This window comes from Borostomias antarcticus (genome assembly GCF_949987555.1).
Source record: "Borostomias antarcticus genome assembly, chromosome: 23".
Taxonomy (NCBI): domain Eukaryota; kingdom Metazoa; phylum Chordata; class Actinopteri; order Stomiiformes; family Stomiidae; genus Borostomias; species Borostomias antarcticus.
The window spans coordinates 3,972,500-3,998,801 of record NC_140256.1 but is presented as its reverse complement, the minus strand read 5'-3'; the positions used below and the strand labels follow the sequence as shown (position 1 = coordinate 3,998,801).

The 26,302-nt window shown below is 42.4% G+C and overlaps 1 protein-coding gene across 1 annotated transcript; it reads right to left on the bottom strand.

Moving 5' to 3' along the window:
* Positions 1-3,072: 3,072 nt before the first annotated feature.
* Positions 3,073-26,302, bottom strand: LOC311324296 (sodium- and chloride-dependent GABA transporter ine). The gene is made up of 13 exons (XM_084456735.1): positions 25,750-26,302; positions 23,326-23,460; positions 17,937-18,147; positions 17,590-17,722; positions 14,439-14,573; positions 14,193-14,296; positions 13,618-13,742; positions 10,806-10,918; positions 8,703-8,843; positions 8,451-8,550; positions 7,990-8,090; positions 7,414-7,584; positions 3,073-5,013 (listed from the first exon to the last, which is right to left on the bottom strand). The coding sequence occupies exons 1-13, from the start codon at positions 25,991-25,993 to the stop codon at positions 4,900-4,902; spliced, it is 1,827 nt and encodes a 608-aa protein (XP_084312861.1). The 5' UTR covers positions 25,994-26,302; the 3' UTR covers positions 3,073-4,899.

Below are 26,302 nucleotides of genomic sequence, written 5' to 3'. Positions count from 1 at the left end.
CTTATCTTTTTTTTATCCATGAATATCCTACAAGGACTGGAATGTGCTGACCAGTGCATCGTGGTTCAGAAAAAAATGCACTGTATCTCTGTGTGTATTATGGTGACAAAAATACACATAACCTGTGTAGCATCGCAGAAGGCACTGTTGTGTGGCACCAATGGAAATATTCTATCCTCAATAGGGACTCGATATGATACAACTCAAAGGAGTTGGCACTACAAAATATTCTGAAGTGATTTCCAAGCCCCTACTGAAGCCTTGAGCTATGCCCTTATTACCCAGTTGGAGGTGAGCTCTATTTTAGGACGAGCATGTTATGTATGCACATCCCCAATAGCCTGAAAACAAGCACAAAACCCCTCATTATACTAAAGGGAACAGACTGCAGGAAGCCATGGAAGAATCTAGCCCTCAAGAGCTAATATCTGCATATGAATAGAGGCAGGGTTGGATTATTAGCATTTTTATAGGTTGAAAAAGAACATATAAATAAACAAATATGCCTATTCAAAAATGGAAAAATAAAGCTATGAAAAATAAGGAATACCTTGATATTTCAATAGGTTGAGCATTATGCTCCTGGTGCAGTGGGTTCAACCAGTTACTGTATAAGCTATAAACAGCAGACCACAGAGACCCACGCCACCACCTCTCCTCCTCCTCCTCCTCCTCCTCCTCCTCCTCCTCCTCCTCCACTTTCTAGAGCCAAGTCTCTGGTGAACACTAGGCCTTTGGTTGAGATACTTTCTCCGATAATTGCATTGCAACATCCCAGATCACCAGAGGTACCTGTCCCCACACATTGCATGGATGCGCCATGGAGTTAGTTCACAGTTATTAAATGCACATCAAACAAGACCACATCGTGTTCTGGGCAGAATGTGCACTGTGCACCGTACAAGACGGTTTGGTTGCAGCAAATTACTAAGTTTGTGGCATATGTGTAGCTCTAACGGTGTACAGATAAAAAGCACAAGCGCATAAAGTGATCTGGAGGAGGCTAGGCTTCAGTTAGGAAAGGCAATAAAACATATTCCACACATAACACTAGTTATGCCCATATTGAACATGGAAAGAACAAAACTGAGGGTGACATAGATTGGAACGAAATTGATTTCCACCTCGCTCTGCATGTCTATGCTGTCATACAGGCTACTATATTAGTTTCCACTGGCAGGAGGGCGGAAAGTGGGACATCAAAACAAAGATCTATTTGTCCGAGTCACACCAGAGACTGACTGCAAACCACCAGCATATAACAGGACCCCGATCACTCTGGTCCAAATGCTTTGCTCTTTTGAAAGACAAGAAAAGGAGTCAAGGTAAATCATCTTTGGCCCAGAACAGGAGAGTAAATATAGAGAAGAATACTAGTCACATATCATGTTCTTATCAGTCAGACTCCACCGCGCTGCTCAAACAAGGGCCTGTGCCAGAACACATCATTGTAAACATCAAGACCAGTAATTGTCATCATTAACATGTTTATCAGTTCTGCCATCCTGGCATCTGCTAACCTTGCAGCTAATCGCACAGCTAGGGTAGCCTGTATGTGAAGGTCTTGACCAGCGGCCAGTGGAACACAACCCCCCCCCCCCCCCCCCCACCCCACCCCCACTCAGCATGACCTGTATGAGCTCGGTACATCAGCATTCGACCGCTGTTTTGACAGCAGATACAGTCCAGTACGTGGCATGCCGGGTTTATTTGCTATGACCGCCCCCCCCACCCCCCCCCCCACACACACACACACACACCGCACATCCGCTTGTCTGCATCTCTCAACAAAAAAGGAAGCAAAAGATTTGAGTTCAGCGATGCTTCTCAGCCTAGGCGAGTTCACGAGAGGGTGACAGGCTTAGTGTTAATTTCCTATTATTGCGGATCTTGTCTTTCCACAGAGAGAGCCCTCTCCAACACATAAACAGGGCTGTTATCCGATCCCTCAGAGTCTGGGGTCGGCCCGATCAGATGGACTGGGAGCGGATGTACCCGGCTTCTCTGTCTAATGACTCTGTCCCCCCGCCCAAACCTCCAGCCTGTAGGCCCGGTGTTGGCGTTCGGTTTCCACAGGCACTGCAGCGGTCAGCCGAGGACCCCTGTCTGCTTGAATTCCATGTCCCTGGCTGTCTCTGCACTCATACCACAGCCACGTGCTTGCGCTCCACACCTGAACACTTCCACACCTGAACACCTCCACACCTGAACACAGTGGACAGAACCCTCCACCCCATCCCATCCTATCTCCCAGGCGCATGTACGCACCCTACTGCAGCTGTCCTGCCCAGCCCTGCCGTATTCCACTAACACATTAACTCACTACCCCGTGGGCCGCAAAGTCTATGGCTATTGATCCAGCTGCCCTGCCAGTGGTAATTTAGTGACCATGTGTGTCAGGAAGGGGGACAGGAAGAGGTTATTGATTAGCGAGTACCGTCTCTGCTCAGGGCATCGCTCTGCTCCACCAACTGAGTATAGTCAACAGGCCGACCACCAAAAGCAGCGCTGCCTCATCTGGGTCTGGTCCCTCACACGCACACATCTCTCGGGTCCCGTGGTCAGCTGCGGCTTCAGAGAAAAGCACTGATGGGAATTCATTTGAGCTCACTGATGCAATTTAATAGATTGAATAGACGTTTGTGTAACAAGGTACAGGTGCATTGGAATTCTTGTAATCGCTCTAATAATAATAATAATAATAATAATATAAATAATTTGTAGTGGTCAGAGAAAATGGAAGTGCACAATAACTGTTATGAGCTTGTGTGGATACAGTTTTGTGTTGCTAACAAAACAGTTTAATGAATGTGTTATTAGATCACAGCCTTACCTTTGGTTGTCAAGGGAGGTCCTGCCATGATATGGGGGTGAGATGCAGCAATTGACAAGAACCACAACAGCAAACCAGAGGACATACAGTGTACTGCATTTGCATAATGTACATGTATGGGGTAAAATAATACTCAAGGCTGGCAAGGCAACAAGCTTCATTCACTGATTGCTGTGCTAGACTGCCATCTAGTGGTAGAGAGAATATCCAAGGAGGCACACAGACCCACAGACACGGTATTCACAATTGCTAGTCATTTATTTACTGAAATTAATATTGCAACATACAGATGCATATTAATCACCCTCCACATGTAAAAGTTTTCGCTACACAGGAAACTATACTTGAAAAAAGATACATGAAAATTCTAGACAATTGTTTTGGTAAAATCTATTGAAAATATAACATAAAACGTGAAATTGGTCAATAGCTTAAAAGCATACATGACCGTAAACCTTTTGTATTGATGGTATTAAGAGAATCATAAAGTGAATGACTATCACTTGTTTGGTGGCCAGCATCACCATCTGCTGCCTAATGTTATATTTGCATATGAAATATGAAGAAAATAAATTGCACTTCAGAAAATATTTGGTCTGAACTCAAAAGACTGAAAATGAATAGTAGTTACCTTAAAATCTGTCTTCAGATCTTTTGCAGCAGGGACTAGTATTTCACTAGTCACACGTGAATGTGACTCTGCTAGTGTATAATGAATAGTAGCACAAGAACAACTGCATAGAAAAGTGTAAGAGGCAAGATGATCTATTGATTATCTCATCATTGATGAGGTTTGTGCAATATAGACTTCTTTAGGTTTCTACACATCTCACAACAAGTAAGTGTAAGGTCCACAAAGATGCTTGTATAATTTGATCTTGTAAAGCACAATAATTATGAACTATGCTTATTCAAAGCAAACTGTTTACTGAGTAAACCTTATTAAAGCTCACTGAAGCATTTGCTACAAACAAAATCCCATATCACCACATGGAACTAATCTTATATAATCTCTATGAAGCTAATATTTTTTGGTTCTGCATCATATTGATTATCCAAAATAAACATTTCTGACACAAGGAACTTGGGGTCGGTGGTAAACAAATATCTCCAAAAAACATGACACATTGATAAAAAGATAAAAACTCCTTGATGCCATAAAATCTTATACAGTACATCTTATAAGAGTATATTCCATTATCCATTAGTTCACTACGAACAGCATTTGTATCGAAAGTACTCAAGGCACTCCAGGTGAGGCAGAGATCATATTATTATTGTAGAATTCAGACACAAAATATGAGCAAGCCCTGTGAACGCTCCAACACATCCATGGTATCCATGTACAAGCCTTTATGTACCGCCCAGACTAGACCAGCCCCATCACCCCTTGCACTTCAAGTATCCCAATTTAATATGATGAAACAGTGCTAGTGCTGATGATCATTCTATGACCCAAGTCATCAAAACCAGCAAAAAATAACCTCCCAAAGCCTAAGTGTATTTCCATGTACAAATAACTGAGAACCATTTAAACAAAGCAGACCTTTCTTAAAGCCATGAGGATTGTGAGGTTTTCAGCCACCCATTCATATATCTAGTAGAAACATCTACAATAGAACATTTCTAATGACAGTGCTCATAGTATATCAAAACACAATATCAATCAGCAGGAAGTGAGATGAGCTGTCTAGAGAGGGAAAGAGGTACTACTGTATGTGAGGAGGTCAACGGCTCAAGAGTTCAGTCTCTGACTTGTTTGTGTGGTGTGCATCACATCTTATCATATCATAAAGCTGAAAAGCTCTATTCAATGATTGTACTTAAACTTCCAGGGCTGATAAAGCACTCCTTTATCTTGATCACTTCCATCTTTAAAAAAGAGCTATGAAATACCTGACCTATGATGATATCTCAGTGATTTAAAGAATAGATATTGAATGGTAATAAATAAAACTACTAACCAGAGAAATGACTAGCATCTTCCCTCTACCCCCAGGCCATTAACATCCGTTACCCAATCTGTAATGTACACCAACACAGAGTGGTTATGTCACTGGGTTAGGTCATGGGAAGTTGTTGAGTGAGGCCTCGGATTCTGGGACGTCTGATCTCTGTTTCTGTGGCAGGAAGTCGATGGGATCCAGGTTTATAGTGGGAGTTATAGCGATTTTTATCCTCTAGAGGGCAGAGAAGAGAAGAGAACAAGGTCAGACATTCAGACACAAATTCTGTAGCAGTCATTCAGACACAATTCTGTAATACAGGCAGTCCAGGTTTTGAGGACCTTTTACATGGTTACAGTTGAATATGAAGACGATGCTTTATGCCGGGCTCAGACTACAGGATTTTTGAGCCGATTTATCCCCGATTCACCCCTCCTGACAATCGGAGGAGAAATCTGGTCTGGGTTGTTGGTCGGGGCCAATGATCGGCCCAGATTATCTTGTAATGTGAGGGGTTTACAGATCCAATCTTATACCTCCCGATCGGCTCGCAGACCCATGGGGGCGGCCCCGATAATATCAAACATGTTTGATATTTAAGATTATTACGTCCCGACTTTACAAGTGAGACGGCGAGACCAGTGGTTCGTTGCTCCCTCGGGCACGATAAGATCCTGTAGTGTGTGCTGAGCCTTAGTCTTCTTAATTCACGAATGCAGGACTTTGACCTCACACAGATTTCAACAAGTTCTAATCGAATTTTCTATTATGTCACTGGTGTCACTACGTTGCGCGCCAGTATCGCTTCCACCCTCACTCACCCACACTGGGGTCAATCTTGAGTCCTTTGACTTGCCAACGCACCTTACATAAACACCACTTTATCCAGCTATGCCACCGAAAAACGAGTGATTTGATAGCGCGGTAACACTCACTCCCCTAAACTCACACACACCACAGCGACCCCTGCTGTTCAAGCTGAGCCTAACTGTGTATCTTCTGTGGAAGACGAAAGTCGAAACGTCACTCACCATTAAAACGTGCAGACTACCTGCGTGTTCCAGTTTGTTATTTTGGGTAGTCCTATGGAAATGCCCAGGTAAACCTTTCTCCACCTATTCAACCTCTCCTTGAGGCTGAAAAAGGTGCCACTGCTGTGGAATCTGCATCGTTCCAGTGCCCAAAAAAGCACAGCGCCCTCAATGACTACAGGCCTGAAAGGACAAGAGGCCTCCAACCCCCATCACCATCAAGGGGGAGGAGGTTGAGATGGTGGACTCATACAAGTTCCTGGGAATGCACCTGAACAACAAACTAGACTGGACTGACAACACTGAGGCCCTCTATAGGAAAGGACAGAGCAGACTGTTCTTCCTAAGGAGACTCAGGTCCTCTTCAATGTGTGTAGCAGGCTACTGTGGATGTTCCACCAGTCTGTGGTAGCCAGCACACTGTTCTTTGCTGTCGCCTGCTGGGGATGCAGCATCAAGACGGGGGAGTCAAACAAGCTGGTGAGAAGACACAGTGGTGACCCCGATGCGGACTGCGGGGAATCTTGGTGTGACCCTGGATGACCAACTGTCATTTTCCGCACATCACATCCGTCACATGCTCCTGGTAGATTCATGCTCTACAACATCAGGAGGATTCACCCTTTCCTCACTGATGAAACGGCGCAGGTGCTCATCCAGGCCCTGGTCATCTCCCGCCTGGACTACTGCAACTCCCTCCTCGCTGGGGCCCCCGACGTCAGCCATTAAACCCCTGGAACTTGTCCAGAGAGCTGCTCCTCGCCTGGTGTTCAACCAACCTAAGTTCTCCCACACAACTTCCCTTCTCCGTTCTCTACACTGGCTCCCTGTAGCGGCTCACATCCAGTTTAAAACTCTGGCGCTAGCCTACAGGGCAATGAAAGGAACAGCCCCCTCCTACCTCCAGGCCATGGTCAAACCCTAAACCCTGTACTATATTGAGTAGTAGTACATTGGCTTTTCCTACATTAAATGCAATTATTCTGCTTATTATACATTGCTTTGTATAAAAGTGTCTGCTAAATTAATGTAATGTAATGTAATGTAATTAAGCTGGGCAGCCTAGCCAACACCACTTCCTGTTCACCTACAGTAGCTATTTCACAATCTAAAATCTAAAACCATATAAGCACAAGGTATAGAAGGTGGATTATCTGATGTTGTAGTAGTAGTGATCTTGTCTCTGGTAAATTACGATTCTGAGGTAAAGCAAACGTGCGAAACGTGCGCTACTCGAATATCAGGAATGCTAGCACGTCACATTAGCATAGCAACGATATTCCGATTATAGCACCCGGATACATTTTGGCAACCGGACACTATTTGGCATGACGGCACCACTGTCACAGGACAGGTGTCACATGCGTCACTCATCCGTATCGCCGCGTCCTCACTTGCCCACGCTGGGGTTCACATGGCTACGTGCCGTAAAGCGATCCGATGGCGTGGGTGAGCGGTTTAACCAATTCAACTCGGCTAACCTTAGCCCACACTAGCTCTATTATTTACCAGCTATGACGACTATGTGTTTTGGGTTGTGAATAGAGATATGAGTCTGTTAGGCACTTGTCTATCTCTATGGGTTTCCAGCGCTACCACTCACCTCCAGCAAGGAGCCCTTGTTGCTGCAGATCTCTTGGATGGCTCCCAGGGGAATCCATATGATGGAGACCAGTGAGATGGCCCAGCCCACCGTCTCCGCCCACACCGGATACGTATAGTTGTTCCCATAGCGAGCGGGAGTGTACTGGACAATGCTGGAGATCAGGATGCACTGCAGGGGGGGGAAGAGAGAACAAAGATTATCTCAACTATCAACCAAATGAATATAACACACTCAAAATATAAATTAATCTTATGCTATCCTATCCTATCCCATCCGTCCGTCCGTCCATCCATCCATCATAATCTTCCTACATCCTAATAGGCTCTGTGCACCAGCTCCACTACTTCCTGAAAGTCACTTGGCATCTTTATTTCCTGTCCTATATGATTGGATTAAGTGATTAATTAGGTGTGCGGCAGACCCAGCGCACACTTGATTAATCCCTTAATCCAATCATATTGGACAGGAAATAAAGAAGCCAAGTGACTTTCAGGAAGTAGTGAAGCTGGTGCACAGAGCCTATCCTCATGCTAATCTCTCCCAGGATGACGGAGAGGGGAGCGAGGCGCTCACCAGGACCAGCAGAGGAGAGAACACCATCCAGCAGAGGCGGAAGTACAGGTTAGGAGTCTTTCCCAGCATCCTCTTCACCATGATAGAGATGCGGTTTAGTCCTGAGTGAACACAAGCATTGATTGACATTGAAGTATTTCCCATATAACTGGAGGCAGAAACACTCACCTACTCACAGGCAGTACAGTGCTTCAATATTGACTGGAACGATTCGATATTTCTCTAAGGAACATTTAGATCAGTGCAGCCTGGGGAACAGCATCTGGACAGGATTCATAGTCTGGGAGTCACTATTATGTTTTATGGTATTAAATGCTTTTAATGGACTCTTGGAGGAATAGCCCGACAGGGCTAAAAGAGATCCAAATAAACAAACAAACTAGATTTCATATTATTATTATTATTGTTATTATAAATATTATTATTATCATATTATTAGGTTGGAGGGAGGTGGCTATTACCGAAAAACCAGCAGACGGCGAGAACTTCAAAGAAGGCCAGGAACATGAGGGAGACAACGGCAGTGTAGTGGTCCATCAGCTGAAACACATACATGCCCCCCTGAAGGAGGGAGGGAGGGAGAGAGAGAGGGAGGGGGGGCTTTTACACTTAAATGCAACCATAAAGTGAGCCACATGATACAGTAGGAGACATAGGTACCAGCGGAAGCAATCAGAGAGCCTAGTACAGGTGAGATGGAGCTCATCGTTTACCTTAGTAATGTGAGGGATCCCCAGGAGGAACCCTACGACACACACGATCAGCACCAGGAACTCGTGCCTCTTCAAGACTTGAAGCACGCGGGGTCCAAAGCAGTCCATGATGCAGGTCACTGCCACCTCCACCATGGCAAACTACAGGGCACAGGGGACACTCTCACACTCTGGCCTACTTGGTTACATGTAACATTTATGGGGACTGATCCTTTGGCTAAGTTAGCTTATTGGTCCGATAAACCTTGTTTTGTTTTGTGCGTGTGTGTGTGTGTGTGTGTGTGACGACAACAGTCAGGGACCTAGCCAGAGCCTCACTCCTCCTCGATCAAGAACGACGTAAAGTTCCATGAGCGAGTGACCTACCCTCCAGTTTCCTCGGTTTAAAAAAAGCAAAACCTAGTGGCAAATTGGATACCAATGAAGCTGGTTTCGGCGTGAACTCTGACTGGCCGGATCCGAACGAAACTGGACTGATGTCTCCCTGCAATGGAGACGTGCCGACGCAGAGACGGGGGGGGGGGGGGGGCAGGCCAGTTGGCGCGCCAGTCCGCCCCTGCCCACACAATTCTCAAGAACGCAGCAGTTGATGAGGAAATCCTCATCTTCATGGTGAAAGCACGTCTCCAAGTGTTACAAACTCAATCTATCTGGTATCCCAATATGCATAACTCTTTCTGTTTACACCATGGACAGCATCAGATAATAGAGTCCATGTCCCACATATTAAACGGTTGCCACTTTTACGAAGGTCTGTTCATAGCCAGACATGACAGAGTTGTTGATGTCATAACCAAGGACATCTCATCTACCCTCCACCCCTCTGATGTAATAGATAAGAACTCCCCTTTGAAACCGCAAATGTTCCAACGCAGTGACCCCCATGTATTTTCAAATGACGTGCCAATTCACCGGATGTCATTGTTGAGGACCACAGTGAGGTGTTCCTGTTGGAAGTAGGCTGTTCTAGTTTAGAAGAAAACGCTGGCCATGACACCCCTTATAAATGCGCTTCAATTACCACCAACTCTCTGAGGACGCAAATAATTTCACTATAACTGCGTGTGGCAATTAGCACCGATCTTTGTGAATTGGACTGTTTTTGCACTGAGGCTCATTTGCGTAGAAATGGGCACATTTTCCTAATTTACCTCATTTAAATATCCGCAAATAGCACAAGCGCACAGAAACTGCTATGACGGCAACGCAGTTAGCACGGTGTTTCACCATTCGCGAGTGGTTTGTGAATAGCAAGGTTCATTTGGGGGTTATTTGCACAGGTATAGCGGCAGAAAAACCTACGCAATCCCTTTGTGAATTCACCCCATTGTCTGGAAATGTTATAAGAGTGTAAGTCCTTCAACTCCCCAGGGAGAGAGTTTGTTACACAACTTGTTTTAACAGGTGCAGCTGATAGGTCAGACAGCAGTGGATGACAGATGGATGCATCTTTCTACCCAATAACTGACAGTAACCTTTGTACAGGCAGTAATACAGTATTCATATGGAACAACATCTCCGTGGCAGTGGACGGATGACCTGTGACATGAATGGTGCTACATAGAAGGGCTGTACATGAGATGTATGATGGGGTGACCTTTGACAGGTCTCAAATGTATGGGAGAACCAGCCAAGACCGGTTCTGAACAGTAAAGACTAGGAGGAGAGAGATAGACAGTTAACCAATCCCAAGCAAGTTATTAGTGCAACAGATACCGTTTTTGGAAATGTGAGATATGCTGAGTTATATTTAATGTATACATGTACTATATAAGCCATTGTTTAAGCATTAGACCCCTGAATTTTTCATGAATCTTTCTCCGGTATATTGATGTCACTTGCAATAAACCGTTAATAATTTTAATACTGTGTTTACAGTTTTGTGAACATCATCTCCTGGACACATATGTATAAAGAGAGACATATCTTAACACGACCCATCAACATTACAGCAATGGAACTATATTTGAGCCTCTGCAATGTTTTTAAAAAATGCAGACCTAAATAAATAATGAATGTGTGTGTGTGTGTGTGTGTGTGTGTGTGTGTGTGTGTGTGTGTGTGTGTGTGTGTGTCGGGGGGGGGGGGGTCCTCTGTTCTAACCTGGCTGTCCAGTCCCAGGCAGAGAAGCATGAGGAAGAATAGTGGAGCCCACAGCTGGGCCACCGGCATCGTGGAGAAAACCTCTGGATACACAACAAATACCAAGCCAGGACCTGCGAAACAAAACACACACCCACTGGATGTCAAAGAAGACGCCAACAGGACAGTGGAACAAGCACAACTGCACTGTCCTGTCCTGCACCCGGTCCTGTCATCTGCAACAGCGTGTGCCATTACCCTAGTCAGACTCCAAGTATGTGTGTACCGTATACATGGCCAATAAAACAGATCTCAAAACTTGAATCTTGAATCAAATATTAAGACTAGTGCTCACACAAACTACTAGAGAGCGAACAACGTGACAACGCCTCAGAAAGCAGGGCTGTTTTTTCAAATAAGAGGACGAGGACATCAAAACCAAAAGGACACGCCGTACTTTTCCATCCTCAAAAGCCACAAATAATGAATGCGGTAGTTAGTGTTTGGTGACCCTGACCAGGCCCAAACAGTGCTCATCCATCGAGCGCCAAATGAACCGGGAGTCACAGAAAACAACCTTGTGGTAATGATGACGTTTCCAGAACTTTTTCTGTCCCAGTTCTACTTCTTTCATAAACAAGTGTGCAGTAAACATCGTTCCCAAGCAATGATGTATCTCTCTTTTTGTAATGTCTATCCCAGTGATTAACAGCCAATCACAACTGTGTCTAAGTGAATAATTCTAGCTTCTTAGAATGAAATCAGCTACACAAATGCATGATCGGATGGAGAGGGGCCTTTTTCTTCATACTGTACAATGAGGAACGGGGAAGTGTCTCTCTAAGACATGTAACTGGGTAAATCATTTACCATCTTCATCCCACCACACTCGAATATGACTAAGACAAAAACTTTGGAGCTGAGAGTCAACAGATGCTGAACAGTCAAGCTAAAACATGAACGTGAACGCACCTGTCGCTTTCATAACTGAAATCTACACCTCCGTTGGCTCTCAGCCAGCCCTCAACAGGTGCTCCCCAGCAAAGCAACAAAGGAAGAAATGGAACAAGACGTCTTTTCAAGTGTCATCATGATACCCGTCCCTTATATGATACCCGATGGACGGATCATTTCCACTACTCATAACAGAAGTGAGTATCACGAGACTTTTATTTAAAGGCGACAGAAACCCAAATGAGCAGGTTTTCATCAGTTATCTATTTTGGGTATCCTACTTACTGTGGTATTCTCTGGCCAGATTACCCATCGTTCTCTCGCTCATTGCCATTATATATACTATACATTGGTAGTGTGTGTGTGTGTGTGTGTGTGAGAGAGAGAGAGAGAGAGAGAGAGAGAGAGAGAAAGAGAGAACAATTTTCTAACCCCATTTTGGCAAAACACCATGTATGATAGCACTGACGCATATTTGGGCAACTACTGAGGAAATACGAGAAACAAAGCACACTCACTCTGGATCGCTAGTTTTCCAACGCTATCCCAGAGAGGAGTACATTCCTCTGAATGAATCTCTTTGTACTGTGACCTCCACTAATGAAAAATACCAACTAAGAGGAAGAGGCATATCATGATACTAAGAAACGTCAACAACCAAATACAAACAGATGGGACAAAACTTCCTTTCATGTGACATCATGAAACAGCTTTTATAGCTTCTATGACACGTGATGGATGGATGGTTTTGTAACACGTCTTTGTCTGGTACCGTGATGGTGGTGTAAGATCAGGGGTAGACAGCCAAGACTTGGGTTTCACCAGTACTTATTTATTAACATGCTACCATATGGGCCTGGTCTCACGGCAACTATACTTCTCAAACGTGGGATGAAATACTGTCCACACTCCAAAGCGTCACTCTTGTTATAATAAAAATAAATAAAATATGGAAGCTCCACTATAGGCTACGTCCTTCTTGTAGGGCCAGGCGATCGCTCAACCAGTGAAAACTTTGGCGCCAAACGCGGGATAGTGGCGTCGCTCCCCACGTATACATGCAGCTCAAACACAAACTTCTTAAGGGAACATGCCACGTTTCTTGACCGTTACAGAGTCCAGTACTCATAACAAAAGTGTGTATCAGAGGATTCATATTAAGAAGAAAAAGGCAATAGGAACACCAGCACTTGCTCATTGAAATCCAATTAAATATACAATGTTTCAGTACATGGAACATGTAGGTCTATCATATCATATACCAGAACAAGGTCATGTCCTGAAACATACTGTCCTCCACCTACACACCTGCCACTGCCATTTACTTCAGGTGTGCAAGAGACTTTCAATTAGCTGGTTTGAGGCCAATCATGTCCTTGGGCGTCCTACCTACTGTGCCATTCTTGCTCATTGCCATTATGCCCTGAGTATACTGAGTGAGTGAGTGTGTGTGTGTATGAGGGAGAGAGAGAGAGAGAGAGAGAGAAAGAGAAAGAGAAAGAGAAAGAGAAAGAGAAAGAGAAAGAGAGAGAGAACAAACAATTTACTAACCACAATTTGGACTTACGGTATGTGCCTTCATGGCAAAACACCTTGCATGATAGCACTGACACATATTTGCATGTGGTTCCTGATTCAATTATAGTTCCACAAAACTGTGGGCAACTACTGCGAAACTACGGATAACAAAAAATTCCTACTCTGGATCGCTCTTGTTTTCCACTCTGCTATCGCAGAGAGAACAACATTCCTCTGAATGAATCTCTTTGTACTGTGACCTCCACTAATGAGCAATACCAACTAAGAGGAAGAGGCATATCATGATACTAACAAATGCAAATACAAACAAAGTATTTTGTCTGCAGCAGGAAGCTCTTACCATCTGTGGCTATGTTGTCCACAGGGAGGTTGTGGATATGAGCCATGTAGCCAATGGCTGAGAATATCACAAAGCCAGCTAGAATACTGGTGGCTGAGTTCACCAGGGAGACAGTAAACGTGTCCCTGGGGAAGAAGAAAAAAGAAACACAAGTGATGTCATGGTCAAGAAGCTCAAAGAGGAAAACACCCCGAGGCTTTAATAAGCCATTTTGCTCATGAGAGTACTTTGTGGTGAATCTATTGGAATACTAACTGACCACAGAGGAAAAAGGACAAATTACATGTTTGGTTTGCTTAAGGGGTAAACAGACACCTGTGTAGCAACCATTTCCACTGGGTGCTGGGATGTTATCAAAGCTGGCAGTGTTCTCTTTGGAGTCATCAAACAAATGGTGTATGTAGGTCATACATTATTACTGTACCTAGGTCATACATTATTACTGTACCTAGCCATGAGGAGGTTGTGGTTGGCCTCACAGTAGTCTAAGGTATAGAATGTGCTCCATAGCTATTAAAGACATAGCTAATAGCTATATGACAACAAAGACCACAGGAGAAGGCCGGTCAAATAACCTCAGAATATTGTTGTTGAATTTGTTGTAACTGGCCATGGAGACCATGGTGCCGAATCCTATTCCAATGGAGTTGAACACTTGGGCCGCAGCATTGACCCAAACCTGAAGGAAGAATTGAAAAGTATAGCCATGCTGAATAACTAACAGGGTCAGTCACAAAATCCTGTATGAAGTAATCCCTGCCTGTACTAATATGTACTTTCTTAGCACACATCAGAACTTGATCCACCATCCACTTCCTCACCTGAACCTCCAGCAGCTTGCTCCATTTGGGCATCAGGAAGAAGAGGATGCCGTTCTTGGCTCCGGGAAGCTGGACGTTGTTGATCAGCAAGGCAAACAGGATGAAGTAGGGGAAGATGGCGGTGAAATACACAACCTGTAGCACACAGAATGAGAAGTCAGATTTATCAACACGTGTATTTAGCTTACTGAATCAAGTTCACTATGAAGGAATGTTATACGGAGGATGTCGGACTCAACAAATGAATGGAATCCCAACCAGATCAACATCAAAGTGTTTATTTATGAAATGTGCAGCGGTTTCAGTGCCAGTAAATAAATGGAATATGGACAGGAAGAATACGAGTGTTTAATATTATAATATGAAGTGAAGGAAGGGTAAACTCAAGCTAAACAGCACCGAGGAAGTGTGGGACGGAATGAGGAGGATCAAAGGGCTGAGTCCTTCAGGCCTAGTTGTGGGCGAAGTCAAGAACGTGCTAATGAGCTAAACCAGTTCAATACAGCCCAACGCCACTGACGTCACGTCGCAAAGGTATTCGAGAGGTTCTGCAGCACCTAGGGCGTACCAGGCCCGAATCAGCGAGGAAGCACAGTAAGAGTCATGTTCTTTGGCCCCGTTCCAACACCCTACCTTGGCACCAAAGTGCACCCTCCTGTACTTCGTGTGCACTTGGCCGAGAGAAAAGCATTGTTTCAAGTTTAAGTGAAAACAACTGCTCTAGACGTCTGGTTTTAGAATCATGCATTTGAACTAACAAAACATCTAGGTAATATGCTGAGCTAATTTGTATTAGTTTGCATTGTTTTCACTTTCGATGCAGCGATGTTTGCTACGCTAGTTAACGATGCCCAACCAAGCGTAAACATTAATGTTATATCGCAGTGTGGGATTTCATATAATTTATGGAATTAATTTAACTACAGGGTCTGACAAGATTCCATTTCATCAAGCTCTGGTCAGAGAGTGAGCACCTCTTCACGGGACTGAGGAACACCTCCGCTCATAAGGACATCCTAAAAGCCATCAGGATGAGAAATACATGCTTCAGAAAATGTAGGGAGTCAAAGGATGAGGAACACTGGTCGGCTTTCAAGAAACAGAGAAATGAAGTAGCAGGACGATAGATGGGAGCCAAAAAAAACATATTTTAGTGACAAATTAGTTGAGAATAGGAATAGCAAACTGTGGAAAACTTTGAAACAGCTAGGATATAAGTAGTAAAAGATTAAACACCAAAACCGGGAGCATAAGCTTGAAGATAGGTGGCAAAACCATCTCAGACAAAAGAGTTTGCCAACAGCTTGAACAATTTATTCTCATCCGGAGCCAAAAATCTGGTTTCGAAGCTGCCTAGACAATCTGGTTTTGAAGCTGCTTGGAGTAGAACTGTTGGATGCTGGCTTCTCCTAATCATTGTGTTTGTGGTTTTTGTTCTTTGCATACGACTGCTGTGACAATGCAATTTCTGCCAGGTACGGCTCCACACATAGCGACTAAATTAATCGCGTTTGCCACCATAGTTCGCACCAGTGCGAGTAGAAACTAGCTGGTCAGATTAAAATGGACTTTTCTTTTTTCGAAAACCGTGACTTGGTCAAACAGCATAGTTGTATACATTATGTATGTATAAATACAAGTATATGTAAAGTATGAAATGCTAAACTGTTACAGCCTCCTATGTTCTGTTCTCTGTTCTGTTTTTGTCTGTCTTCCCCCGGTGTTCTTCATTGTGTTCGTTGTGTCCAGTCAATCAACTAATCATCAACTCCACCTGTGTCCAATCATCCCCCTGCCCTGTGGTCCAATCAGAGGAAGACCTGCCACCTGTATATTCTGTGTTCTATGTGCAAAGGAGGGGAGGGTTGCTATGTTTGTTTGTAGGCCTACTTTTGTTCTGTCTGATAATCTAGTGCTGGTGTGGGTTTTTGTTAGTTGTTACCTTGTCCAATCATTGTTAGGTAGGAAACCCATGGGTGTACACCTTATCATGGAGGTAACCCTTTGTTATAAACACTAGGTTAGGGCGAGTGGCTATCACACCTTTCTGTGTAGCAGTTAGGTTAGTGTTGAGGGCTTAGTAGTAGTTTTATATGCTTCTAGTTAGTTCGTTGATAGGGAAGCTCAGGGCTTGTTTGTTTTAGACACACCCCTGGCACAGTCCTTCTCTCCCTTTGTGTTTTTGCTTAGAACTGTAACCTGTTTCTCCCTTATTGTATTGTTGTTTATTGGTTATTGTTAGTGATTATTTGAACCTTTCTGTGAAAGATAATAAATACCCGTTTAAATACCCGTTATGGGGTTTTATCTTAGTTTGTAGTTTGGTATGTTTTGTGTTGGCACTCCACATCAACCTCAGCATGCTATTGTTATCGGCCCCTTGTCCTCCCTAGACCATGGGGGCCAGCGCATAAACTAAGATCTATTTTATGCTACAGTACTATATACAGGTGCATCTCAGAAAGTTAGAATATTGTGGAAAGCTAGTTATTTTCCGTAATTTAATTCAAAAAGTTAAACTTTCATTAATATAGATTCATTACACATGAAGTGAAATATTTCAAGGCTGATTGCCTCTGATTACTGCTCCACGTTGATGCAGTAATTTGTGCAAAAGGAGCCCCCACCAAGTATTGAGTGTATAAATGAACATACTGAACATACTGTACAATCAGACTGTAGTAGGATGTAGTAGGAAAGATTAAAACAAAAAGGCTTGAAATGTTTCGCTTTGTGTAATGGATCTAGAATACATGAAAGTTTCACTTTTTGAATTAAATTACGTAAAATAATTAACTTTCCACAATATAAAAATTTTCTGAGATGCACCTGTACTCAATTTGTCTATGATATGGTTTCAAGGCCAGTAACATTGAAAAGTTGAAAATGTACCTTTATGCCAAGCCCTGAACAGCGAACAAACCAACTGTATAGGTTATTAAGGAATGTGCTCTGAGTGGTCTAGCTGTGTGTGTTTTCAAGTGAAATGACTGTCGCACCTTATCTGCTTATAAACAGTTGATGCCTTTTGATTTCAAAGCAAATCTCTGATCACTTCGGTATGAAAATAAGCTCAATTGGCTCCCCAAGTAGTCTATTGTGGTGCCGTGGCATCATTTTGGCGCCACCAAAATTGAGGATTCATACTGACCTTGCCAGTGGATTTAACCCCTTTGAAGATGCATAGATAGACTATGACCCAGGCCAGGATGAGGAGGCCGAAGAGTTCCCAACGGATGCCTCCCGCCTCCTCAATGCCATTGGTTATCTCCAGCAGCTTGCGACTGTGAAATCAAGGACAGAATAATATCAAGGAAGCCCATATATAGACGTGGCTTATCCTGATACACATACAAAGCTCTGTCCTCGGATTTTCAGCTTGTTTTCACTACCACCTTCACCCTATGATTACCCTCTGGGGAGGATTAATAATTCATTTGACGTCAATTTTTTTTATATATATATAATTGAAAACAATTATTACGGTACATTACTCACTCAAAGTACTGCTGGCTGGCTGATTGTAGGTGTGTGGCGTTTCCAGGGAAACCGTTGGAGCAGTTGCCGATGGCGTTCCAGGTGTTGTTGCAGGACTGCCAGGGGAGGGAGGATCCGAAGGAGTTGAAGAAGTAGTAGAGCGCCCAGCTCATGAGAACATTGTAGTAGGTGCAGAGCACAAAAGAGATGACAACTGTGGCAAGACCCACACCTGCAGAGTGACAGGAAGGGCACAGGACACTGAGTCAGACACCTACCTACTGTAGCCATGTCCAGGCAGTAACTACAGCACTGCATTCTCCTCTGGTGTCTGTTATGTGTGGACCTCCTTCGGTAGTGTGTGTGGATCTGTGAAGTTAGGTCTGTGTAAATCACAATGTTAGTGCTCCCATGACCTATATGCTGTGGAAAAAGTGTACCTGACCTGTGTAATCAACCAGATTTACTGTAAATTTGAATTATGTCTAAACAGAATAACAGAGAGTTGTTGGTGAAAAGTATGCCTGCATTCAACCTGTGCATATTTGATAAAGAGAGGATCTGCTACTGTAGGTTTTGAACCAACTGCACCAGTCTAACAAACTGTTCCAACAAAGTATTAAAAAACAAAAACAACTAAAAACTAAAACAATTTTGAGTAAAACCCAGACTCAAGTGAACGGAAAAAACAATAAGCTTCTCCATGATTAAATAAATAAAAGTGAAAAGGCAAAACCAAGAGGCTGGAGAGTAGCAGGCAATATGGGCCAGAAACGGGTCATAAGGAAATGTGAGTCAGCAGTTCCCTTGCTAGGAAATCATCCATCTAGTTTTAAACCTTTAGGACATTTGTGTATAATGCAGCAATATCATATAATATTTTAAGACCCATTAAACAATGTACAACAGCAAAATAGAGAATGTAGAATGGAATCTCGTTTTAGAATTTCAGTTCATTCAACCTTCTGTTGCACGTCTCAAAGATACAAGTCTTAAATATGTCTGTTCACTTAAAGGAGTAGTAAAGGGAAAATGCATGTTTAGCCCTGTTTTAAGGTTACTTATGATCATATACAATGGTTCAGATCAAAACGTTGACAAAACTAGCACTTTTGAGAAAGTCTGATAATTGCTCTACCACCGTTTTGGTCATACAATGGATGTGGGTGGGCACCGTGAAAAATTACCCCCTCGGTGAGCTTCTTGTCTTTGAAATCGAGAGTTTAACATGTTTTTGAATGATTTTTCAAGGTGCCCACCCACATACATTGTATGACCAAAACGATGGTAGAGCAATTATCAGACTTTCTCAAAAGTGCTAGTTTTGTCAACGTTTTGATCTGAAACATTGTATATGATCATAAGTAACCTTAAAGCAGGGCTAAACATGCATTTTTAAAAACGGCATACAGTTACATCATCTCCACTCAACAACTGATCGAGGCACCCAATAATAATAATAATAATAATAATAATAGTAACAATAAAAAAAAATAAAAAAAATAAAAAAAAATGTTTATAAAGCACTTTTCATTGTCAGACATTCTCAAAGTGCTGACTTAACCCTTTAAATGCCTCATCCGTGCTGCTCCAGTGTCTCCAGCCTTTTGGTGGGTAAGAAGGAGTGAGAAAAAAAATGAAATGGAAATATATATTTCTATTTGTTTTGAGGCCAAATAATATCCCCAGGATGTGTATGATCAGAGCCCTCAAAGTAGACTGGCGTGCCTGGACTGACGTGCCTCAAACAAAAAACAAAACAAAAACACAGTGAGAGCCGAGTTATAAGTGTACCAGGATGTGAAACAATTTTGGATTAAAAAAAATTTGATATGGGGAAGATAGCAACCTGTTGATGGTTCAGTGAACTTCCCTATCTCGCTCTCACTTATCAAAATCTCTGTGTTGGGGTTCCTGCAGAGCGATCCCAAAACATTTTGGATTCCAGAAACTATCAAAATATTGACGTTGTTGGCAGAGGAATGACAGAATGCTGTGCTCCACTTAACCCAACGTCCCTAACTGACTGCATGAGCAAGGCTCCAGCTGAAAAACACGTCTCTGTGTCAACACACCGCCACGGTCACATCTAATGCCGGTGATCTCCAGGATCAGGTATAATCGCACGCTGGCCTCTGTAAAGCCCTCCATCCTTTGTCATCACTGTGCTCGCTTTTGGGCTCTATACATGCAATTAGGCTGCCTGTCTGCTCCATTGGCGCAGCAAACACATGCAGACTGACATAATGGTGTTGGTTTTCTACCTGTCAAATCCTATCATGTCTCTACGGTGCGCAATAAAAATCCAGGGTAGCCAGGCTGAAAAAAACAAGCTTGTACACAGTTCCACTATGAGAACCGACAGGAATCAGCTGCTCACCGGATGTGATGCTTGTATCGCAGCACGAAAACATTTCTGATTTTACAAACACAAGAACCCTTCGAATTCAGGATTGTTCATAGTGTACATCTTCACCTGTGGGCTTTTTGAATTAAAGAAAGCATTCCATGCAGGCCACTAGCTAATTTAATTATGCAAAGCTAAAAAGCAACCCAAAAGATGGCTAGAGATAAGAATTAGCTCCTCAAAACCATGTTTGGTTTGGTTGGTTGGTTGGCAGATTACTGAAGTCAAATCAAATGTAGACAGGTCAAGTTTGGAATAGATTGGAATAGATGCTACTGTATTCTTTACCTTTGCTATACTGAGATGGTTAGAGATAAGAAAAATACATACAATATAAAAAGTACTTACATTCAGTTTGTTCAGTACACAGTCCATATCATAAAGGGATACAGATGTTATAATGGGTCAAGGAGAGAAATGGGGTACAGAGTTTTACAAATGATATTCACATGCTAGAGGTAAGCATAATATAGGATTGTAATCCTGAGTGGGTATATTGGTTTGGTTAGAAGAGATGTTTGTGGTTATTTAGACATATTCACAGTTACCATGTGGCACAGTAATATACTGTAAAATCAGAAGAATATACAGAAAGAACTACCTTATTTTGGCCCTCTCTTAGCACAGAGCCATAACCAGGCTGAAATGAGCGATAAATCAAGTGACGGACCCATAAGTTTTGACCGGGTAGACTATCTCTGTCTTTGAGGAGATAAAAACTATGGAGAAAGGTCTGCAGTTAGAACAGTCAGATAATAGAATGCCTTCTAACCCAAGAGAGGTCAATTGATGTTGATGGCTGTACTCTTGTCTGATAGAGATGTAATGAATTAGTTATCTTATAAAGAGACTAGTGTTCTGATGATCCACATATTTCTTTTTCATAACGATCCTGTGGCTGATTATAGATAGATGCAACAGTTCTATCCTTGTCCTTGTTCTATTGCTATTCAGTGAAGCTGATAACCCTCGTATAGCGTTTTCCTGAGGGGCATGACTAATCACCTAAATTTAATATTCGCTTGACCGTTGTTATGAAATGAAATACTGTGGACATTGGGAACACATGCTTAATCACTCATATTTGATTTGAATACCCCGCCCCCCACCCTCTTTATACAGTATATGAAGTACTGTCTGTAAGTCCAATCAGTTCAGTCCCAACAATTTTAAACCCCAACAGAAACTCTCTAGAGGTAAACAAATCAGAAAGATTCAAGCTCTATACAAAGAAGTCTATCACAGTGCAAGGTCTCAGCCATCAACAGATTTAAAATGATTTTGTTTTACAAATGTTTTTCTGTTTTATTTCACAAAATCACAGAAAATCAGTCACCCTCAATGCAATACAAATCATACAAATCAGAATCAGGAGATATTCAGCATAAAGTGACCACCTTTAAATACAGTCCAGCAAAATGACAAATGAGTGCTTTCCCAGAGTGACCAGTTCACTTGAAAACTGCTGTGTCTTAACTGTACAATGATGCATGATGAATGTGGTTTTAAATATCATATTATGACAAAACAACCCATTACCCTTTATGTTGGTTTATAGCATTTTATGTAATGATAGATTAAAAGATTAAGAGATTAAATATTTGGGTATCAATGCATGTCATAAAGAATGACAAAACTGACTTCAAACTTGGATGAACAATCAAAATCACTGCTTAATAAGTGATAGACCCTGAAAATGTTATGTTAATAATATTTTGTAAATAGCCTGTCATGACATTTCCAAACCAAACTGCTTGTGAGTGGTCACAGGTGAAAGTAAGTCCCTGGTGCAGGGTCTCTGTTTATAAATGTTTCTAATTAGAAAACCACAACATACTTTATCTACCTGTCAAGTTGAAAGCATCAGATAATATTATTCACTTTAGACTTTGGGGTTTAGAAATTGATGCATTACTAATGAACCATAGAACAGTTATGTTAATAAAGACCAGCATGCAATATACTGCTCATATATCAAATTTGAATGTGAATTTAAGACAGGTTATTCATCCAGTGTACATGCTGATCTAGTGATCAGAGCTTGTGATAAGCTTCTTTTGGCAGTCTTACACACCAACCAGGGCAGGAACATGCCTGTCACACACTCAACTGCCCTCAACTTTACACTGCTGGGGTGTTTGCACTAATGTCACCCAAACCAAATTGTTCTACCCTTACCTTAACTGGAACTGATTCGCCAGAAAAGGTTTTAGTTGCATAATTGGATTACTAAGATACTATTATATATTGTTGTGTTTGGTGTGTGTGTTATTGCCATTATGATATATTAATATTATGGGTTTTGTGAAATGCCTGATGGTATACAGAGTACTTGTTATGAGTTTTAAAGAACCACTAAACTAGAGACTGAATGTTTGAATGTTTTCAAAACAGTGTGATGTACCAAAAGAAAATGATGATTGACGTTGTGTTCAGATGTTTAGCAAAGCATTATGGGAAACACTTTACCTTAAGTTTACATTAATTAACTACATGGCAATTCCTGTCGTGACAACACTGTAGTACACTGGAAGCACAAAGGCTATTGTATTTCTCTCTGAGTAATAGTTTTACTTGTTTCTTATGTCAGTTTGAGTTTACATTTTTCATGAAAGTTGAAGAACAGGAGACACAAAATGTCTGCTGTGCACCTCTTAAGATGCACTCCTTCTCCTGTGGTTAGTGTACAATACTAACTTTGTGTCCTTCACTTTGTGAGAACCCATCCAATCCAGCCACTATATCACTTCCTTCAACCCAGTTATACAGTAGGTTATTGTTCAAATCCACTTTTGGATCATGGCATTATTGAGTGATAATTATTTTTCTTGCCCTCCTGTATTACACACTCATAACAAAACATCTTTGCCTCTTTGCTGGACTGTTACATTACAAGAACAGAAAAGTCTAGATCAATGCTAAATACAACTTTAAAAGTCGTTCAGACATTTTATCAGCTGTGTTTAAGGTCTTGGAAACCATTAGCCAGGGAAGGTCACTCACCTTTTAACAAGGGACAGACTTTGGCTAAGGCAAGAACTGGTCCCAGTCGGGTGTACTGCCCAATGGCAAACTCCAGGAACAGCAGCGGGATGCCACAGAGAAACAGCATGACTAGGTAGGGAACAAGAAAGGCACCTACAACAGGATCATATTGAAAGAAAGATAGATTAGTTTGTTGTTAATTCATTTCAGACTTTTTCAGTTCTTTCACCTTTATTTAAACGGTTACTTTTTGGTACAATACAGAGATGGGTGTGAAAAGTGTCTCCAGTAATGAATCGAAGGGCACTGCGATAAATTGAGTCCATGGGATTTCACACAATGGTACAGTAGCCACATATACAGTAGAGATGTCACCAAAATCTGGTAGCAGATCTTTTTCCTACCATCAAAAGTAAAGCATGACTTGTTCCTATTAAAGAGTCCAAATTTACACATCAGCTTTTCCATTAGATGGTGGATATGCAGCTGAGAGTGAGAGATCTTCTCATCAATCCAGATGCCCATGAATCTGTAGACGGGGCTCTTTCAATGTGGGAGCCAAAGCCACTCAGTGTGTGAAGTAAGGAATCTGGAATTATTTTACTTGTTTCCTATCATGAGGGTTCACAATATCACAGAGAAGAACGGAAGCAGAGATATGGTGCCATGACCAGCCCTGAAACCTGACCGATAAGCACTCAATATCAAATTTGATGACAAGAAGGCAGAGTTGGTAGTTTAAGTTAATAATGATCAACTCTAGTGTCTGGTGTGTGTTTACTTAGTGCTCATGACGTATATTGCCATATTGATCATTGGAGATTAAACAAATGACCTGGTTTAGAGGTGCAGCTTGCACATTTTTTCTTTTGCAATTAACCATGTTAAATCTGCAGGATTGGAGAAGTGAATATGTGTCAAAAGTATTTCCTCACTGCTAATGTGTAACGCATTGGTTACATTATGTGGTAACTAAGTAAATACTTTGACATGGTCACTTTATATCCTAATACAGATATGATTTTGCAAAACAGGGCAGATGTGAACAATTTGGTCAAAGATAAAAATATTTGATTTGTTACATCACAGGAACAATCATAACATCATGGAAAAATATCTCTAGTGACACTCTAGACCCGTCACATCAAAGCAAAATATGGCCTGTGGTCAACAGCAGACATCTCCGTTTACAGGATCACACATTCCTGTGTCAGATGGAGACCTCAGGCCACACCAGCACATACTGTAAACAGATGGACCATGAATGGTCACATTTACAATCAACTTCATTTCATTTCCTTAACCACTATCTCTCGACTATAATGTCAAAACGTATACATTCAGTCTAGTAACAGTACCATGCTGATTAGTGATGTTGGATATTTTAAATGCCATGCATTTCTTTAAATAAAGCCATTTTGGATACCAATCTCAGGACTGTAAAGGCAGCTTTCCCGGTCTCCCAGACCCCCCCCCCCCCCCCCCCCCTGCGTTCTTCAGTCTTGGCTGTTCATGCCATCTGTAGGCCTGGGGAGTGATCAAATGCTGAGTCATGCTGAGTGATTTCACCTCATGGGACTCGACTGTGCTGCACTGTGTGTGTGTGTGTGTGTGTGTGTGTGTGTGTGTGTGTGTGTGTGTGTGTGTGTGTGTGTAGGAGTGTGCGTGTGTGCATGTGTGTGTGTGTGTGCGTGTGTGTCTGTTTGTGTGTAGGATTGTGTGTGTGTGTGTGTGTGTAGGAGTGTGCATGTGTCTCTGCGTAGGAGTGTGCGTGTGTGTGTGTGTGTGTGTGTGTGTGTGTGTGTAAAGCTGTACTGTACCTCTAAGCATCTCTTTCTGAATGTTTTGTATGCACTGTGCAAGAGCATCAGAAGAAAGCAAGCAAGGAGGGTTAAAAACATGTCCACAGTAAAATATCACATCTAACATATATCCCTCAGTAAAGGTGACAAGTGACTTTCATGAGATAGGCCTATATGTCTTTTGCAATGATGCACTTTAGCAATGATGGCTGGAATCGATGTTATGTCTGCATTGGGTCAACAGTGTGTATCTTACTAGGATTTGATTTCGGTCGGGGTGCATAACATTGAGACAACACTGGACAGGGTGCAGGGACGAGACAGGACAGTGCAAAGACAGGACAACGTGTACAAGAACCTAATGCAAAAAAAGGATAAGATAAGAAAAATAACAATATACAAATGACTTCTCTTCTTATCAATACAATTGACTTTGACTTCTTAAGTCTGCTGGTGAAGAAGTTCAAGGAACGTTGTTCTCAATGCGTCTTAGAGTGGAGGAAAGAGACAGGCAAAAAAAAACAAATCTCTAAGCCTTTCATTCCAATAATCATATGCTGCGTGTAGGCGATGCAACCAACTGCACTCGGGAGCCTGTGTACAGGCAAATGGACAATTCGTCTCAGTTTTACGCGCTTACCTCCACCGCTCCTGTAGCACAGGTATGGAAATCGCCATACGTTCCCAAGTCCCACAGCGCAGCCCACAGATGCAAGGACGAACTCAAGCCGCCGACTCCAGGTCCTTCTTTCTGTCGTGACTTGTCCAGCTTTCTTAGGTATCGATCCGTCAACATTCAGGAGCGATTTCAGAACAATCGTTTCCTCCTCATGTTGACTGGACAGTTGTGTGGTCAAAGCTGTATTTTCGGCACCCACTCCCATTGCAACTACTGCAAATGTAAACTAAGTGGTCTAATTCTCTATTAACCGTAAATTTCGGTTCAGATCATAAGAACCGAACACAAGAACAGACTAAATGCGTTAGTTGCATGAAACCGTGCGGCCTATCGATATGCTTCCTCATGTGTTGTCGTAAACAATGAAAATGTTAACCAATTCCGTTACCCAAGTATAATTCAAACTAAATTCCAGAAACCGACAGCAATGAATAAATAGTAGCCTGTTCAATAGGCTTACTGAGTCGCTATCCTTAGGCACGGAGAGATTTCATTCAATAGCCGGTTATCCTTG

Bases quoted from the DNA above. Each gene is read 5' to 3' on its own strand.
- LOC311324296 (XM_084456735.1), bottom strand. From the start codon at position 25,993: ATGGGAGTGGGTGCCGAAAATACAGCTTTGACCACACAACTGTCCAGT. The intron at 10,919-13,617 runs GTAAGAGCTTCC...TTTGTTTCGCAG, and splicing joins GGACAACATAGCCACAGATG to GTCCTGGCTTGGTATTTGTT. The intron at 8,551-8,702 runs GTAAACGATGAG...TCCCTCCTTCAG, and splicing joins GGATCCCTCACATTACTAAG to GGGGGCATGTATGTGTTTCA.